We start from the raw sequence: 18,624 nt of genomic DNA on the forward strand, positions 1-18,624 counted from the left end.
TAAATATACCATAAAATTATAAAATGCCCCATTAAAAAATAAAAATATATATTTAAATTCAGGAAATGTCTGCCACTTAAAACAATCTATTTAAAATAATTATAATTTCTTCACTTAATATTTATGTATATAATATTTATTTAAGTATCTATATGGATTTTAGAAGGTCACCAGTTTGTTGCATTGTCATTTTTTTGGGGTCACAGGCTAAAAAAATTGGTTGCCTCTTAATTAGATTATTATAAAAAAAAAAAAAAAAAAAGGTTAAATACAAATATGTCAGATGTTTGGTTTTAATTGCTGCTAAGGTGTTTTTTTTTTTTTTTTTGCTTTATAAAATAAAAAATAATTAAATATGACCATTAAAGTGGAATTTTCATACTCAAAAGTTGTATATTGTCATGTTATGGAGTACATCATCATTAAGAGTCCAGACACTTAGTGGCATCCTCAGTAAGTAAAATTAGCTTTAAAAAAGGTCATTGCTTAAGTAGCATGCTGCTCACAGTGCCTTACACAGGCATAGAAGTGGTAGAAAAAAGGATAGTTTTATCAACTACAAAGTCAGTGCAACTGTACTCTTTTAAAGAAATTTTAAAATGTTTGATTTCCCAACAGAAGTTGCCATTTGTCAACACAGCCATAAGCACCTAAACTGCCTGAATGACCTACAGTATATAAAGCTGTGCTTAATTAGGAATAAACAAATTAGTTTGTTAAAAATCCATAGAAGATGTATCAAGTGCAGAAGATGTGACACCAGACTCAAAGCAGACTAACTGAAGAGGGTTAAGTGTGCTTCAGCTGAGCCACACCTTGATTACCTCTATGGAAAGCAACATTGATTCAGTAAGTCCTGCTATAAGAAACCACAACCAAGTATTGGATAGTAAAAAAATAACTGTACAGTGGATAAATATCCCTATTAATAGGCTAAATTTTAAGAGTTTGAATTTTGAATTGGGAAACTGAAGTACAAGCAAAACTTTAATCATCTAAATTAGTTTGTGTGTAAATAATCAGTACTATATATGTTTTTTTTTTACATTTATTACTAAACTAGGACAACCTTTTATTTAATCGTGTAGAGATACACGTGGGATACATTTATAGTCATATGTGCTTATAAATGCAAACCTTTATGCCAAAAGAGGGTGATAATCCCTCAGACATGTTTTCCTACTACCTTCTGCAGGTTGCTGCTCTACCCATTGTGTTTGCTACAAACCCTGCATATGAATTCAAACTTTACTGCATTGAGCATGGCCTTTAAAATCTGAGTTTTAGTCCTGTGTGTAAAAAAAAAAATTACAGTTACATTCAGTTAATAAGGTAAATACATTTAAGCCACGTCATGAAATCGTTGTAAACAGTAGTTTCATGCCAGCAAAAAAGTGCTTGATTAGCATGAAGTGTAATGAGTTGATTTAGGTAAACCAAAAGCAAAAATCAGTAAAGCAAAAAAGCAGCTACTGTTTGTTGCTTAAAGTTTGTCTTGTAAAACATCTTTGTCAGCATCTCTAAATAGTTGCTAATATGGCAGAAAACCAAAGTACTGAAGTAAAGGTTCAATAACGATGAAACGGCATTAAATGCTCAGAGATCATTGCTTACGATCCCATTATGACAAAAAAAACATATTTTTCAAAGCGCACGAGTCCTCAGTCTCGATTATGAACTCTTGTTCTCATGTCTCAACATTGTTTCTGTTACTTCATCTATTTACAGTGAATTCCTTTTTATTTAATAAAATCCTTCTCCTGAGCGCTTTAATCACTTTTGCTCTGGCGGCTGGCACTACAAGTAATGCAGCAGAGCTTTGAGCCTTTTCCAGTAGTTGAGTCTTGGAACTGCTGTTATATTCAGACAGCAGTTGATGGCCAACAAGAGATTTGCTGAGCGAAAGCACCTGAATGTCTTATTTGACTTGAGAGGAACTATTTGGAGGGAGCTCAGTTTGGATGGTGGAAATTTTCTCTCCAATAATTTCCAGAGAGTTCTCTCCATGCGATGAGCACAGAGCGCCTTTCTCTGCAGAGTGCTGCTCCACGCTCTTGCCTTCATCTGTGTTCACGAATGCTTCTCTGCTTTGGGGTTTGATGAACTGCACACTCCGTCTCGGAGCCACTGTTGCGGCACCCTGGTGGTTTGGTTTACGGAGGCAGTGGGAGAGGGTAGAGACGCAGCTTTTTTTGAAGTTTTCATTCATGAAGGCATAAACAATTGGATTGTTGAAGCTGTTGAAAAACCCGATGGCCTGAACAATGGCGATGATCATGTTCAGGGTGACGTCATCATACTTCTTCTCCAGATCATCTAGACAATTACGTACAAAAATATAATAAAATTTAATTATTGAAGGCATTATCAGGTATCAGAAGTCAGTCTCTTTAGCTCACCTCAAACTTGAGTTTGGATAAGAAAAAATAAGTTCTGTTAACAGCCAATAAAGCAAAGACAAAGCAAAACAAAGACTTGTAGAGAGGATCAGAAAGGATTCCAGAATAATAAAACTACAGATGTCCTATGCTTCAGTTAAGAGCAGTGTTATTGATTCAGGAACAAGAAAGAAAAATGTCAAGAGTACCTAACTACCGGGAATGGGGGACGGCATTTTTATGATCAGTGCCATAAATGCACATCTGAAATTTGTCCCAATATTTAATTCGGCTCTAATTGGAAGTTAATAAGTCATATTAAATCCTATTAATACTTTAATACTAATACTAAAACACTTTATTTTAAGGTTTCTCATCCACAAATTTAAGGATTAGGATTAGCTTTTAGGGGATGAGATAAACCAAAAGTATTAAATTAGTTATAGGTATAAAATAGACTCCACAGACATCAGGTGATTTCCTCCAAAATGTCAGATCTGAACTTTTTTTCTTTTGCTTTTGAAAGAACTTTATTGCCATAACTGTAGTCAGCAAAGTAAACAAAGAACAGTGTTAAAACATCTCATCTGGCAGCATTCAGGGGTAATTTATGTAAAAAAACATTTCTCCTATGGAACGTGTGTTGAGGTGAGAATTGCTTGCTTTCCTCCAGTCAAGCAATCAATGAAATCCAGACTCTTCATTCTTACTGCCTTGTGTATCACAGGCTGTCAAAACCCCTCTTATTTTATCACTAATATTTCTTTGAGGCGACATGACAGCGTGATTCAGAACTGCCGCCATTGCTCTTGTTTGTCGTTTGTTACTAACTAAGATAACCTTCTGATGCTGTCCTTTGTCGCTTATAGTGTGTCTATTAGGCTCCATTTGTATTGATCCCACTGATTGTGGATTTTTTGTGAGTTTACATTTACATTTTTATTTATGTCAATCTGTTTTTTCTGGGTTTTATGTTATTGTAGTTGTTTTCTAGTAACAGTTAAGCTCTGTTTTCCCTGGTTGATCTTCGTTGCCCCCTGGTGCCCTATTTTCCTTTCCCCTTGGCTCTTTTCTGTCCACACCTGCTCCCAATTAACTGATTATTCCACTTATGGTTCTGTCTCCCATCAGTGCTGGTTGCTCTTCATTAACTGCTCCTCTTGTGTGTTTCTTTCTTGTGTCTCTTGTTTTTTGGGTTTCCTCTTTATTGTTTATGGATTTATGCTTCTGTTACCATTTGTTTATTAATTAAATCAGCGAGACACATCTCTGCATTTGGGTCCTCAACCAACCTCCACTCAACCTGACACCTTTGCTGTTTCTGAACCTGCACAAATAGCCAGAATTGTTTAAACATTATTTATTTTTTCCAGCTGAGCAATATGGAGGCCCACATACTCGGTTACATGACAGGAAAAAAAAATCCAAAGCAGATGAATATGTCATAAAATAAAACCAAAATGATTTTTAGTCGAAACCATAAATTTAATTACAGGCTTTGACCAAAACCAGGTCTGGCTTGAAAACCCTAAATAAGTGGCAAAAATCTCCTCCAAAGAGATGTCAGAGACTCATTATCGGCTTTTTGCAAACAATATTATGGAAGGTATTGTTGCCAAGGATGACACAACCCGTTAATAACTGTTATTCTTTTACCGTTGCTTGATAGAAACTTAGAAAAAAAATATTTTTGAGCTAAAATGCTTATTCACATTTAAAGATTGCATAAGAAGTTAAATAAGCTATACTTACTGTATTCGAACAACATGTGGACAGTGTGGAATGGTGCCCAGCAGATGGTGAATAGCAGGACAATTGTGACCATCATTTTTACAGCTCTTTTCTTTTTCCTGTAAAGGACACAGTAACATATAGGAGTAAGCAGAGCTATGTGACAGATAAAGCATAATCCTGTTTACGTTCTTGTTTTCAAAGATAAAAGCACAAATGATTTGCAGGGATCAGTCCGGATCCCTACAGCTACACATATACAGCATCTGCTCTACTGAACCTTAGCTGTGGAGAAAGAACACATAGATTTTCTGCTTTAGATTTTCCAGTGTTTGTCGACCATAATGGTTCATTTCAAAATCAATAAGATATTATTTGTGTTTGTAATCCAGATGAGTGTTTGAGGGCCAGAGGAGTTTAGTCCACATAGAAAGCAGAGGTCATCTCTTATTCATCAAAGAACAGCGAAGGAGGTCAAAGTCTAAGATTTTTTTTTTGTTAAAGACCATTAACAGTCTCACCTCCTACAATCTCTTATTCCTTGTTTTTTATCGAAACTCTCATTAAAAGCCTTTTAAAAGCTATCTCTGCAAGGTAAGCATCATGGAAGAAATCCCATTACTAATACTTATTTGCACAAACCAGAGTGGCCACAAAAATCTAAAAAAAATGTATGCACAAAATGTGCTTACAATTGAGTACATATTTGTAGACACAACATAGGTGGAAGGTGCAAAATACAAAAACCCAATTATTCTACAGAACTGCTGAAACTGGGGAATAGGAACAAGGAAACACAAAAAAGGCAGTCTAAATACATTTTATGTAATATTCTGTGATATCTTCAGGACTTTGTTGTAAATTTTCAAATCTGTACTGGTGTCCTACACATTGAAACATCGTCCACCGTTTGACTGGATCACATTATAACAAAGTAAAAACAATTATTTAACAGCTATTTTTCTTATATGTACAGCTATTTTTCCTGCTATCATCTCAACCCCTACCCCCATGCAGGGAACCAAAACATCTAGCATGGTCAGGCAGGCCAACAATGCCCCTGACGACCCCCCTTTTAGAGGCATAGACCAGCATAGGATATTGCAGGCTAATAAAGAACCCAAACAACCCCCGATTCCTAAGGGGTGGGCCCATTCTTCCGGTTCAATATGCATGTTTTCTTAACCAAAACAAGGCTTTGGTTTGGGCTACTCTATAAAGCTTCGCAGTCAATGCTATTTCTGACATTTTCAATTGAAAAAGCATCCTAGATGGCAAGTGAAACATCTTCAAACTTGGAAACAAAGTCCAGTATTTGTTTCTTTTTTACTTTTTTGGAATAACTGACCTGGATGACTGAGAATCTTCACCAGAATAAAGCAAGATAACCTGCCAATGTCCAGCTGACATGTTTGTCTCAACGTGAAATTCTAGGAGGTATGTTTACAGAATATGCAGTGTGATGTACTAACGCATCAAAGAAGTGAACTCATTACATCTCTGACAGTATTTCCGCATCCTAAAGGCAACCACATTTTGCACACTTAGATGCAAGCAGAGGAGGAAGAGAAAAGGACCTTTTCTGTAAGGGTGATCTTTTAAAATAACAAATAAAATAAAAAAAATGTAAAGGACCTATTGTCTAATGCTACGTTCAGACCGCAAGCAGCAGAGGCAACAGAAGCAGCTAGTTTACATGCAAAGTCAATAGTTGACGCGTATGAAGGACTTCCGGCGAGCTTCAGAAGCAGCAGCTGCTAGAGCTGCTAGAAAAATTTTACTTTTGCTTTACGCATCACATCAGCCAATCAGAGAAGCTGATCAGGGAGCTGGCAGGGAGACGGACACAGCATTGCTGATGCATATCTCTATGATCACTCCTCTGAAACAGTTTATTAACGCCTAAATTAACTTAAAATGTCCAAACCTGCCGGCAAAGTATGTTCGATTTTATTATTCTGGTTCCTGCAGTTTGGATTACGTACATGAAAAATGCTAACATCTACTTCCAGCTGCCACGAACAGTAGAGGAAAACCGCGAAGAGGCGACCAGACCAGAGGCTGCAGTTGAACAGGATTCCCAGTGACAGAGCACCACACGTGTACGGAGGTCTCAGCTTCTCCGACAGGGAAATAATATTTAAAGGCAGGATTGTAATCTTGATGAACTGACTGCACAGATTAAGTTTTCAGGTTGACTTTCTCACTTAAAAACATATAAAAACTACTTTTTATCCACTGATCACAGAAAATATAGCTGCCATTGTTACAGGCAAAGAAAGGATAGGGTAACTCCGCCCAACAGCCTCTGCTCTGACCAGTCAGAGGCTGAGTTTTCTCCTATTTCTCCTCTGTGGTGCTCAGGGCGCCTCTGAGCACGTATTTACAAATGCATGGCGACGATTAACTCTAAAGTTGTTCAGCGTAAGGAAATGCTTTACGTTTGTGGTCTGGGCAGTCGCATATAGACTGCATACAGCCCTGCCTACAAGCAATAGGGTTAAATGGTGAAACCTGTACAAACAGAATGTTGAATACAGACTGTTAACCCAGAGTGGAGGTTCAGGCCTTAGAGCTCTGATCTTCACTGGTTCCCATGGCTTAAAAAAAAAAGCCTGATTTGGGTGTGAGATTCTCCTCTACCAACTTAATTTAGAGTTAATTTAGAGAGGCTGTGATTAAGCAGGTGTTTGTGGGATAAAATTAAGTCAGTGCTGGGAGAGTAATGAGCACTTTGGGAAAAATGCATGACTACAGTCTCTAAAGGTCAAATTCTAAAGAAGGAATTAGAGAAAGGTGGGTTAGGCTAAACCCCCAAATGTTTTCATTACTGTAAAAACAGGTTTTCTTTTGTTACAAAAAAAAAAAAAAAAAAAAAAGAGTTGCCCCCCACCCCCTAAAATCCTGCACTGCTAAACAATATATTTCATATCTATGTTGTGGTCTCAAATAAGCACTCTGTGGGCAGGAATTAATAGCTTGAGGGCATGTTCTATATATATTTTGTGGCCCCAAGTCAAAATGTCATGGACAGGAATTAGTGTTTTGTTTCTACGAAGAAGTACTTCATTTTTCGTGCACACTAAATATATTTTCCTCAGTGTCAGTTTCCAGGCTCTGTACTTTTCCTATCTGAATTATCTACCAGAACTACCGCTCCAGTCCACTAATTGTCCTGATTTTTGCTGTTCTGTTTTTTTTTTCAGGGAGCTAGGCCTTTAGCCTAATTAAGGTGTTAAAAGGTTCCTTTCCAGCCAGTTACATTCCTTCCTTCTTTTGACCTCATTGATCCTTTACCATTTAGCGGCCCATGTTCTTACTCTTGCACATAAGGTGCAACCTACTGTGAATTCTGATAGTTCTGGTCTATCTCCCTTTTTCTTGCAGCCTTAGTCAGGTTATGACACTATCCAATCGATATGCCTTAAATTACACGCCTTTTTCTTTGCACCAGTTCCATTAGGAATACAGAAGCAAGACAAAAAAAATAACTTTACTCACAGGATATAAATGTTAGCAAATATCTTGTTACTTGAAGTACACTACTGCAGAGAAACCCACCTGGAGATCTTACCAATCTCCCTGTGGTTCATAGTGTTCAGAACAGAAGCGTCGCCCACCCTCTTGCGAATCCACAGCTCGATGGCGATGCGTGTGTAGAGGAACAGCATGGCCGCCAAAGGTAGTAGGAAAAGAGCCACCATAATGAAGGTGGTGTATGCCTGTCTATAGGTCAGTGAACTCCAACTCTCCTGGCAGCACACATGGTAGTGGTCGTACAGGAAGTCATACTTCACCTGTGGAGGTAGAACGAGAAAAGGGTGGAGGCTCAAAACATAAAAGGTAACTCAAATTGAGCTTGGATTTCACTTTTTCAAATGTCAGGACTTACAGAATAAACTTTAAAAAAAACATGGGCTGGATTAAGGCAATATTCAAAGTGCTGCACTTTATAATAATGTTCATTTCACTGTTGTAAGCTGTATACACTCTGTGTATACAAAACAACAACTAAGTTTTGTCTAAATCTTTGCAGAAATGTTCTTAAAATGAGTAAAAATTTCTTAAAATAAGTGTATTTAACCTTAATTTGAGTTGAAAAAATAAGTTGATCTGCCAATAGAATGACCATTTTTACCCTTAAAATGAGATAATTAGATATTTTGCACTTGAAATAAGATGCAATGTAAAGTGTCTCACTTATCTGTTAAATTTAAGAAAAAAAGCAATTATTTTCAGTTTATTATCTGTAGATGGAAGGGACATTATGTATAAATATGAGTACTTTCACTAATCCATTTTTCCCCCTCTTACTTAATACTTTTCCAACGCCACTATTGGAGTTATTTCAGAGCCTTTCTGGGTAGGCTATGCTGTTGTGTATCGATCAGCTCAGATTAGGTCAGATTAAACTGCTAATGTGTAGAAACATAAATTGGATAAGAACTACTTAAGATGTGGTCTTTTAATGGATACTTGTAATGATGTATGTTTCGGCTCATTGTCCTTCTTGAAGGTGAACCTTTGGGTACGGTCAGAAGTTTTTGTAGCTCATAGCTGCTTTCCTTTTTAACAGTCCAATATTTACGTCCATCATATCTTTAGCTTTCTTTTTCTAGACAGGGCCAACCTCCCAAACACCATACTTCATTTAGACGTTGGTTTTTAGGCTACATCTGGTCGGTCCATCATGATTTAATCCAGAAATCATTGTTGAATATTGGGCTGTGTTTGATCGTTTTGATTTTGTCCCATTTTAATCCAATAATAGACGTTGAAAATACGTTGCAAACCCAGCCTTTAACGTCTTTTCAACAATCTTAAAATTATGGCCTTTCATATTTCAACCAAATGTTAATTTGATTTTGACGTAAATAATGTTTTCTTTCAATGTCTTTTTCACCAATTTTTTCGTGGTGGGACAGGCGCAAGTGCCCATTGTACAACTGGTCCAGGCCCCTGTACAGAAATAATAAACTGCAAAAATTGAAATCTAGGGTTAGAAAATTGAAATAGAAGAATATTATTTATGTTTAAAATAAGAAAATACAACCCCATTTACTTATTTCACTAGCTTTATATCTAATTATGTTATAAGTGCAAAAATACAAATTGTTTTGGTAGATCATCTTATTTGCCTACTCAAATTAAGGGCAAATAGATTTATTTAGGCATTTTCTTTCTTTTGCAGTGTAATAATAAAGATTTCTTATGATGATATGCGCTGACAAAAGAGAACATTTTTGATTCGTCCCTTAGACCATTTAATATATACAATTTACTTTCACAATGCATTAGTAATAAGTTCCAGCTCTATAGATAGGATCACAGTTTTTATATGTTACAACATGAGTCTGCAAACTTGGCTTTGTGGCTCATTAAATATACAATATAAATATTTTTGCCCTTTTTTTAAGTGTGTGTGTGTTTGATTCCCGGAGCTCTTACAGAATTGAAGAGTTCATGAACATCAGGGGATCAACTCCCAACTGATTTATTCCATCCTTCTTTGCGTCACCAGTATAATTTGGTGTAGGTGTCGCTCACTGCTGTACGCCCAGTGAGATGCAGCTTGTGCGTCTTCAACAGCAGGGATTCTGCACCGCTACTGGCAATAGTTCTTTCAAAGTTGTGCTGGCTGTTCAACAAACGGGATGAACTTCAGCTACTGCTTGGTAGCATCAAAGAATTTCATTCAACTTCTGCTCTATGCTTCATCTGAACTAAAACTGGACTCTGAGCTGAAGCTGGCTGGCTTCCAGCTGTTCACAGGGGCTGTCACACAAAACTAAGGTAAAGAAAAGCAGAAATATATTAATTTATATCCAAAAGTACTTTATATATCCCAAAAGGGAATGTAAGGGTGGAGGTATCTGTGATTACATCAAAAGATGCTGGTGTACGGATGAGACAGTGATGTGGCAGCTGTATGCTCATCTAATCTAGAATATTTTATCATTAACCCTTTGCATTATTCAACATGGTTGATGTTTGAATTTCACTCCTGGCCAATATGCCTGACGAAAGGCTCATGCTTTTCAAACAGGATACTGTATGGAGCAGCAAACCTGGACTCCTCTAATGTTGTTTTTGGTTTGTTTAATAAAAAAATAAAAAAAAAATCTAACTTAGCCAATAAATCCCAAAAATATAGACAGTTTATAAAGTGTCCAATTGATCACTTCTACACCACAGTAAGCTGTCTTTATCATGATGTCCCCAGTTCGGATCTGGGTCAATCTGATAACATGATTGACTACCTCGGTCCTTGTGGATTATAAACCACAGTTAATAACTTTTGACCCAAGTATGTCCCCTGAAAGGGTTGGATCCTAAAGGGCTTCAAAGCACAAAATATAAATCTAAAGTCCCTGACTCCATTAACATCTCTAAACTTGCAAATTGGTTGAACAAGTTCTACTGTCTTTATAATTATTATTTTTATTTTTTCTGACACTTTTTATGTTTTTGTACGGTGACCTTGAGTGTCCAGAAAGGCGCCTTTTTAAATAAAATGTATTATTATTATTATTACTGCTTCGTAAAGTCAATCAGCCAAGTGACCCCTTCACTCAGCCTCAGTCCCAGCTGGGCCGAAACCCTAAAGTCTCTCTTTCCACCCTAAAATATCGTGCTGATCAGCTTTCTCTGGTGTTCACACACAATTTAAACATCTCACTGGAAACTTTAAGGTGTAATTCACCAGTCAGTCACCATATATCACCCTACAGAGATGGTGATATATGGTGTAGCCAATCACTACAGAGATGGTGATTGGCTGCTGATTTCCCCCTCCTCAGGAACAGCATGCTTCTTGGACTCTGCGACAAGCAGGAAAGATTACATGTGACCCTTTTTGGACACAAGTTGTTCACAGACACAATCTCTCCCTTCTAGCAGGAGGCAATGGTCTTTAAGGCCCAAAACCTCCTGCCACTAAAACCCATTCTTCTCATCTGCAGCTAGAATCATTTTACAGTCCTGCGAGAATCTTTGGATCGGACCGACTTTCAGCCTGATCGTACGCCGTCAGTCGTGTAGTGTACATGGGGTTACGAGGGGCGATCAGCCTCTCATGACCGCCCCCTGATCAGGAATCGTGAGGTCGGGAGAAAATCAAAGATGTTGTTGGCAAAACGCTCAGGGCGCATGTGCAAAGAAGGAATCTTCTTTTTCTTCTTCCTCTCAGATGTAAACACAGCAACATGGCAGGGATGCAATGAGTGAAATGCAGCTCTGTCTGTAAAATTGACAGACCGTAGTAGCCACGTTTGCTCAGCCATGTCTTTTTTCCAAATATGTCGTCACCTTTTCTTTTCAGAGCTTTCAGCACAAAATTGCACAAATTGCCAAGGCAGCACGTTTCACTCTAGCAAGCTTCATATTCCCCTTCTATTTGTTTGGCTTTCGGATAAACGGGTCAGAGCAGCTCCATCTCTCTGCGGAGCTGAGTCCGACGTGGTTTTTAGTCGTGCAGTGGGAGCAGGTAGATCGCATGAGAGCGTCCGGCCAAACGTAAACCGTGAGCTCTGAACTCACACTGTATGACTAAACTGCGGTTAGTCGTACAGTGTAAGTAGCAGCTGATTGCAACGATTGAAAAAAATCGCACAGTGTACGCCCAATTTAACACATCCCCCAACTTACACTTTGCCTTGCAAATAATACAAATACCCTAGCTGATGTAAATAGTTTTTTATATTATTATTATAGTATATTATTAAGATATATCATCGCACTCTTCCTTTCTATATGATGGTAGTTTTTTGTTATATGTTATATATTTCCATAAATATTATAAATATCCTGTATGTGAATGTATGTGTAGCTTTCTACCACCAAACCAAATTTGTTCTGCGTATAAAACAGAGCTGCTTATTTTGATTTGTTTTGTTTAAGTTGCTTTATGAAAGGTCTTTTAGGTGTATAAATTGTAATAACGGTGTTGGTAACTGCGTTAGGTTTTGATTTAAAAATTAATCTAACTTGTTAGTTTTCACATATTGGTATGGACGTTATGTTACTTGGTCAATCAAAGTGGGTTTTTTTTTAATATATATATAAGAGCACTTTCTCTGCTCCCAGCATGCCTTGAACGCAGAAATAAAGAAGATATGTTGGTGCAGAACCCCTGATTCATTGACAGCGTTCCTAAAGAAAAGCGCCGGCTGAAGTCAAAGCCTCAGTGCTCCTGTGATTTTCTCATTATGTGTGGGAACAAATAATTTATATACGTCAGTTAGAAGCCGCTGTAATCTAAAAAAGCTCCCCGGATCACCTCTCCTGGTCATCAACTCTAACTGACAGCTGGCTGCCTTTATTTACACATGTTCTTCATTCTCAGTCTCGTACAGAATTCACTTGGTTTATATTGTATACTCACACAGAAATACTGCGATTATATGGTGCTGATGTTCCTTTTCTAGACTGTTGTAAATCCTGTTTAATTCTTATGTAAAGTATTTCTTATTTTTGTTCAGTTGCTTGAAAAGCACTATTTATCTGCCTATTTTATAGCCAGTTGATAGTGTTGCTATGAAGAACACTTACCTCTAGCTGTTGCACAAATAGCATTGGTGAACCCACTATCACAGAGGCAATCCATACGAGCCCTGTAGGAATCACACAGTAATACACTGATGTTATCTGAATAAACAGGTCTTGTTTAAAAAGAAAACAATAGAAAACACAACAGCTTAAAATAAGTAACCTTTTTTTACATCATTAATAAGCTTAGAGGCAGGTTACCCAACATTTCATGGATTTATTTGTCTCAACATTGAAAAATCCCAATTTTTATGTACATAACCAAATGTTGCATGATTTCTGGGAACCTTTTATTTTAAAACTGAGAAGTGCTCATTTCATAATATGAGCCTGTGTGCTCAATATATTCTGAATCCTACATAGAGTAAGAAGGAGCAAAGCAGAATAAATGATAGTCAATAATAAAATCCTTCTAATGCAATTGCACCAATCATAAAAATCAGATTTTTTTAAATGAAGTGTATTACCCAGTATCTTGTATGCCCGTTTGGATGAGTACTGACGCCTCATTTTCAGAGGGAAGACGATGCCCTGGTATCTTTCAATGGCGATGCAGGTCATTGTGAGGATGCCTGTCACTATGGCTGTGGTCTGCACAAAAGGAACCGTCTTGCAAACGAGAACCCCTGTGGGCAAAGCAAAAGGGTGAAGCAGATAACGGCTGGAAAAGTGGCAGAGGTTAATGAAGAACAGTGAAGATATAAGGTCTGTGAAAGGAAACAAAGGTGACCCCGACGTCTTCTCCAATAGCTTGATGAGTGGAGCTTTCATAGATAACGAAGTACAGCGCGTACCTTGATGCACTCTTAACTGTTTGTTGGAACAGTGACAGATGCTTTCAGCTCTCAGGGGCCATGAGGTATAGAAGTACTGCTGTTCACAAACACTTTTGTCCTTCAGTGTTAAGATTTTAAATACAGTAGCTAAGGAAGGAACACCTTAAATAGCAACTCACTTAGAACCATTTATAGAAGTGGTTTTCAACCCACCTCCTAAGGTCGTCCTGCTTTGTGTATAAAGTGTTATAAACAAAAACACATAGATGATAAACAAGCTTCTTTAGCACAATGGAATGCAATAAGTACCCGCATCAAAAACCATTGATTTAAAGCATAGTAAATAGCCATGTAGAGCAAACGTTTAAGAAAGTGCTTGGATCACATATGACCACAAGTTAGCAATTTGACTGAAATGCGAAAAATTGTTTAAAGAAAAACTAAGATAGCACATTACACCTTATGTGACACACTATCTACATGATGAAACATGGTGGTGGCACTATCAGGCAGCTCCATTGCCAGTGCCCATTGGAGCTAAATACAGGTACATCCTTTAAGAAAATCACTTAGTACAGGACAGGTGCTGGCTGCATTTTTACTCAACATAAAATCATTTAATAACTATCTTTATCGATAAAGAGTGGATTTAACCTGTTTTATCAGTCTTAGAGCTCTACATTACATATTAGCTTACTATTATAATTATTTTTTTTTATTTTAAAAAGGTTAAAGGACAGGGAAAGGACTCACATTTACTAAGGTGACCACAACTCAAGTTGACCTCGAACTGCTTTGACCAAAATTAAATCATTAAAATCCAACAGCAAAGATGGTAGAACACCCAAACACACTGAATTTTTATTTTTTATTTTTACAACCAATTCCTTTAATCTGAAATGTAATAGTAACGTAAACAACAGAAACTTACCAATGTGTCTTTACACTAATTTTTTACTCTTGAACGTAGTTAAATCTTGATCGGCTTGGCTTATTAATAAATTCATTACACTGTTGATATGACCTAAATACAAAATAAAGACATCATCTGTGCAAATGGAAAATGGTTTCATGTCAACTATGCCCTCATCAACCCAAAATCAAAGAATAAATACAGTCTGAAAAGTGTGGCACCCATTTACTTTCCTGAGTCTATACTGTACTTTGTGAATCACTTGGTGGAGACCTGTGGATGTACAAACTGCAAATTTATCCTTATATAGAGAGAGCAACTGGGAACATAAATATCAGGTTTTGCATCAGATTCTCTGTTGGATGTTGGTATGTAATTTGACTGAGCAAATACATGAATATGTATTTATGTAAATAATTTCTTTATAGCTCAGGCTGATGTTCCAAGTTTTCCTGCTCTAAGGAAAACATTTGCCCAAAGTGTTCTTTAAAACCTCTGACAGGTTTTCATTCAGTATTTGCTAAGTTCAATCTATTTTTCTGTCGACTCCAACCAGCTTCACGGTCCATGCGCTACACAGCATGATGCTGCCACTGCCATCTCCAACAATAGAATGGCTTGTTTACATTGTGCCACAAAGCTTCATTTTGAGCTCTTCTGAAGAGAAGCACCTTCCTCCACTACAGTAAGAGGATAATACAACACTAACAAATGTGATAATGAGAAAAGAACATGAAAGTCTTATGAGGAATTTACCTGAAAAATGTTTCCATAAAAGTTAAAGTTTTCAGCTGTAATTAAAAAAATGTCAACAAAAAAATGACATCAGTATGGTTGCTTGCTCATGTATGTGTGGTAAATCTGTCAATGCTGCAAACAATTATAGCAAGAGGTTATCTTTTATAAGGTTTGATTAAGACCCAGTTCATAAGAGTGTGTTTGTCTTCTTTTATCAATTTTTCTTTCTTTATTGCTACATCTCATCATTTTTATCTTCTCAGCCCATTAGTGGAGTGTCCTAGGAGGAAAAAATATGATCAGCTGGCCGGTTGGAGCCAGACGCAACTCACTCCTTATATTCCCAAAAGGTTCTCACAGAAACTGGTATGCCTTTTTTTCTAATCATTTTCCATCATTCACCTTTAAGGGAGCCTCAAGGGCTTATTTGTCATTTTAATGCATAGGATCCAGCTGTGGCTTAGGTTTATCCCTTTGGATTCATACCTAGAAGGCGTCTACGTGCTGGGTAACATAGCCTGCTTTAAAATGTGTTCTGAATTTTAGCCTTGGTTGCTGGCTTTAATCCAGCATCTGTAATCAGGGGTGTTTTTAAACCCCATGTCGACTCTTGTCACACCTTCACCTCACACCAACATTCAGCCATGTTGGTGTTAGATAGTCTTATCTGATCCTCATAGAAGCATTTTGCTGCAAACCGGTAAAGTTGAGCCCAATTTCAACAATTAACTTCCTAAATAGCATAAATACTCAATAATATAAATAAACACTGGAGTTAAGGTGCATGTCTTGCTGCCAGGCAACCCTTTTGTCATGGAGCAAAGCTCCTCTTAGTTGAAATAGCTTCCTATTTTAAGTAAATTAGAATTTATCATCACCATAAAAAAAAGAAAGTTATAATTTCTATGATCTAATACACAAAGATATTTTGGCATTCTATTTCTGTTCATTATGAGGAGAAAGCCAAATGACAGAAAATCCATACTTAAAACAAAAACAGATAAAAAAAGCATATTTAATACATTATATAATTTAATTATAATTATATTATTTAAAAATATCTGTATGATCAAGTTGGACATGTGGAAGTGAAATGTTTCTGACAGCAGGAGTCGACACTACTTAGAAAAACCTCATGAATAAGTTTAAATATATTTAAAATGCATCTGAGAATGAAATATAATGTAAATATAATTGAATGCAAAACTTCTCAATTGTATTCTTAATAAATAGATGATTATGAAAAAAGTTTTTACTTGAATCAATAATAGAAACTGCAAAATAACTGAATGTTAATAACATGATTAACTCAATATAGTAAAATAATATTAAAGCAGTCCACATGTTATGACTTCCACTCAAATTCTTAAACCAGCCTGAGTCGCAATTGCTTTTCTGTAACAGCTTTTCCTTCCTCTCGACTTTCCATCATTGTGATTGGATTGTAGCAACTTCATTGCAGCTGCTTCAGCAATGACATTGCTTCCCCTCTGAAAGTTTTCTGGGCAATTATCAAATAAGCAATAAGCATTATAATATTTCTGTCATCTTTCTGTCATCAAATTAAATTAATCTTATAAGTTAAATTATTTCCATGGCGGTAAACCTTAGTTAAACAATCAAAAATACTTTAAAAAAACCAAAATGTTAAATAAAAAAATATCTGTCATGTATATGAATTTAAAAAGAGTATTTTTGATGCTATTTTAATTTTTTTCCATATGCCAGCGTTTCAACGGGCCAGGGGCGGAGCTAGTTGGGGGGCCAGGGGTGGCCATGGCCACCCTTACCCAATCATTGGCCACCCCTGTGGCCACCCCTACCATTTTTCCCTCTGATACAGACAGTGGCAGCAGTAATACTCTCAATTGGAATATTCAAACCATTTAAAATTTTCATATATTAACAATTACTTGACAACAAAAACAAGGTGGTTAATTATGCACATTAAAATACTAACATTAAAGATGATAAGTACAGAAGTCATGCTCTTTCCATAACTAGATTTTGTGTTTCATGGGGTAAAGAGAAAATGATGTGTCTCTGCAAGTCATCTAGGAGTCTTCAGTGAAATCATAGATACATAACTATTTTAATAAAAAAAACATATTAAATAATAAATGTAGGTAGATATTAGCACTTGTAAATATCAATTTTATCCAAAATATAGTTTGTCTTTATTTAGAAAATATGGATGTTTTGCTTGTTAATTTTCCTGTTGGAAGAGTGTAGATTGACCCTGAGGTTCTGGTGCCACCCCACCAGTGTACATTGGTTGTTGCCTGGCCACCCTAATAAACATTTTCTAGCAACACCTCTGCATCAGGCATCTTTCCTGCATATCATCATCTCTGTTATTTCCTCCAACTGAGAGGGACATAGCCTACTACTTGAAATATCTCAGAAAATAGTTATAAAGTGTGATTTTCGTGGAAAACAAGACAAAATGCAAGTTATTTAGACTCACCTCCAAACCATTCAGAGGAGATGTTCTGCAACAAAGTGAAAGGTATGCAGAAGAAGGTGATGAGAAGGTCGCTGAAAGCCAGAGAGCAGATGAAGATATCCGTGGCGGTCTGGATCGCGCGCTTCTTCAGCACTATGTAGATGACCAGGCTGTTTCCAGCCAGAGCCAGGACGAAGATCACCACATACATGATGACGAAGGTTGTCTTTGCGCTGTACGGCAGCTCCGGGATGTAAACAAGCGGCTGGATCTTGTAAGTGTTGATGAACTCCTGGCGGCTCAGGTTGTAGAAGCGGAGCATCTCCTGCAGGACTTCGGGGGTAATTTTTGAGGAACCCTGTCCCGAGTCTGTCGCTGTTGCCGCCATGGTTTTTAAAAGTGGCTGTAACTGCGAGGCAAAGTTTGACAGAAGAATAAACCCCCGCAATTCAGAGCTGAGATTTCACCTCCATCCTCCAGGTGCGTCAGGATGTCAGCTGTTTCTGCAGCAGCTGCTTTCCTCTTTCATTCCATGTCACGGTCTCTCTCTTTCTCTCTTTCTCTCTCCACCGTCACTCTCTGGATATTAACTGCACGTTTAGGCTAAGAAAAAAATAATGAAACTAAAGATTATTATCTGATAATGACCGAAGAGGATTAGGGCCACTGAAAAAAAAAAAAAAAAGTTTTTACATTTTATTTCAGTTTAATATGGGAAAACAGTCAGAGTTTTGACTTTAATCTGAGAATTATGACTCTTTTCTCAGAATTCTGATTTTAATCTAAGAATTCTGACTTTTTTCTCAGAATTATGACTTTAATCTCACAATTCTCACTGTAATCTCAGAATTCTGACTTTTTTCTCAGAATTATGACTTTGATCTCAAAATTATGACTATTTTCTCAGAATTCTGACTTTAATCTCACAATTCTCACTGTAATCTCAGAATTCTGACCTTTTTCACAGGATTATGACTTTTTTCCCTATTTACTGAATTAAAATTTAAAAATCAGTTAACTTTTTAAAATTTTTTCTGTGGCCCTAATCCTCTTCCATAGATATTTAATTCTGAATTATATTTGTCTTTATCAATA

General features: G+C 36.9%; 1 protein-coding gene across 1 annotated transcript; it reads right to left on the minus strand.

The window, feature by feature from the left end:
* Positions 1-311: 311 nt before the first annotated feature.
* LOC119774910 (pyroglutamylated RF-amide peptide receptor) lies at positions 312-18,059 on the minus strand. The gene is made up of 6 exons (XM_038272640.1): positions 17,551-18,059; positions 13,124-13,282; positions 12,660-12,721; positions 7,671-7,906; positions 4,131-4,228; positions 312-2,316 (listed from the first exon to the last, which is right to left on the minus strand). Exons 1-6 carry the CDS (start codon positions 17,915-17,917, stop codon positions 1,919-1,921), a joined length of 1,320 nt encoding a protein of 439 aa, XP_038128568.1. The 5' UTR covers positions 17,918-18,059; the 3' UTR covers positions 312-1,918.
* Positions 18,060-18,624: the final 565 nt, after the last annotated feature.

Source organism: Cyprinodon tularosa, unplaced genomic scaffold, assembly GCF_016077235.1.
Source record: "Cyprinodon tularosa strain WSP-4 unplaced genomic scaffold, ASM1607723v1 ctg84, whole genome shotgun sequence".
NCBI classification, from domain to species: Eukaryota; Metazoa; Chordata; class Actinopteri; order Cyprinodontiformes; family Cyprinodontidae; genus Cyprinodon; species Cyprinodon tularosa.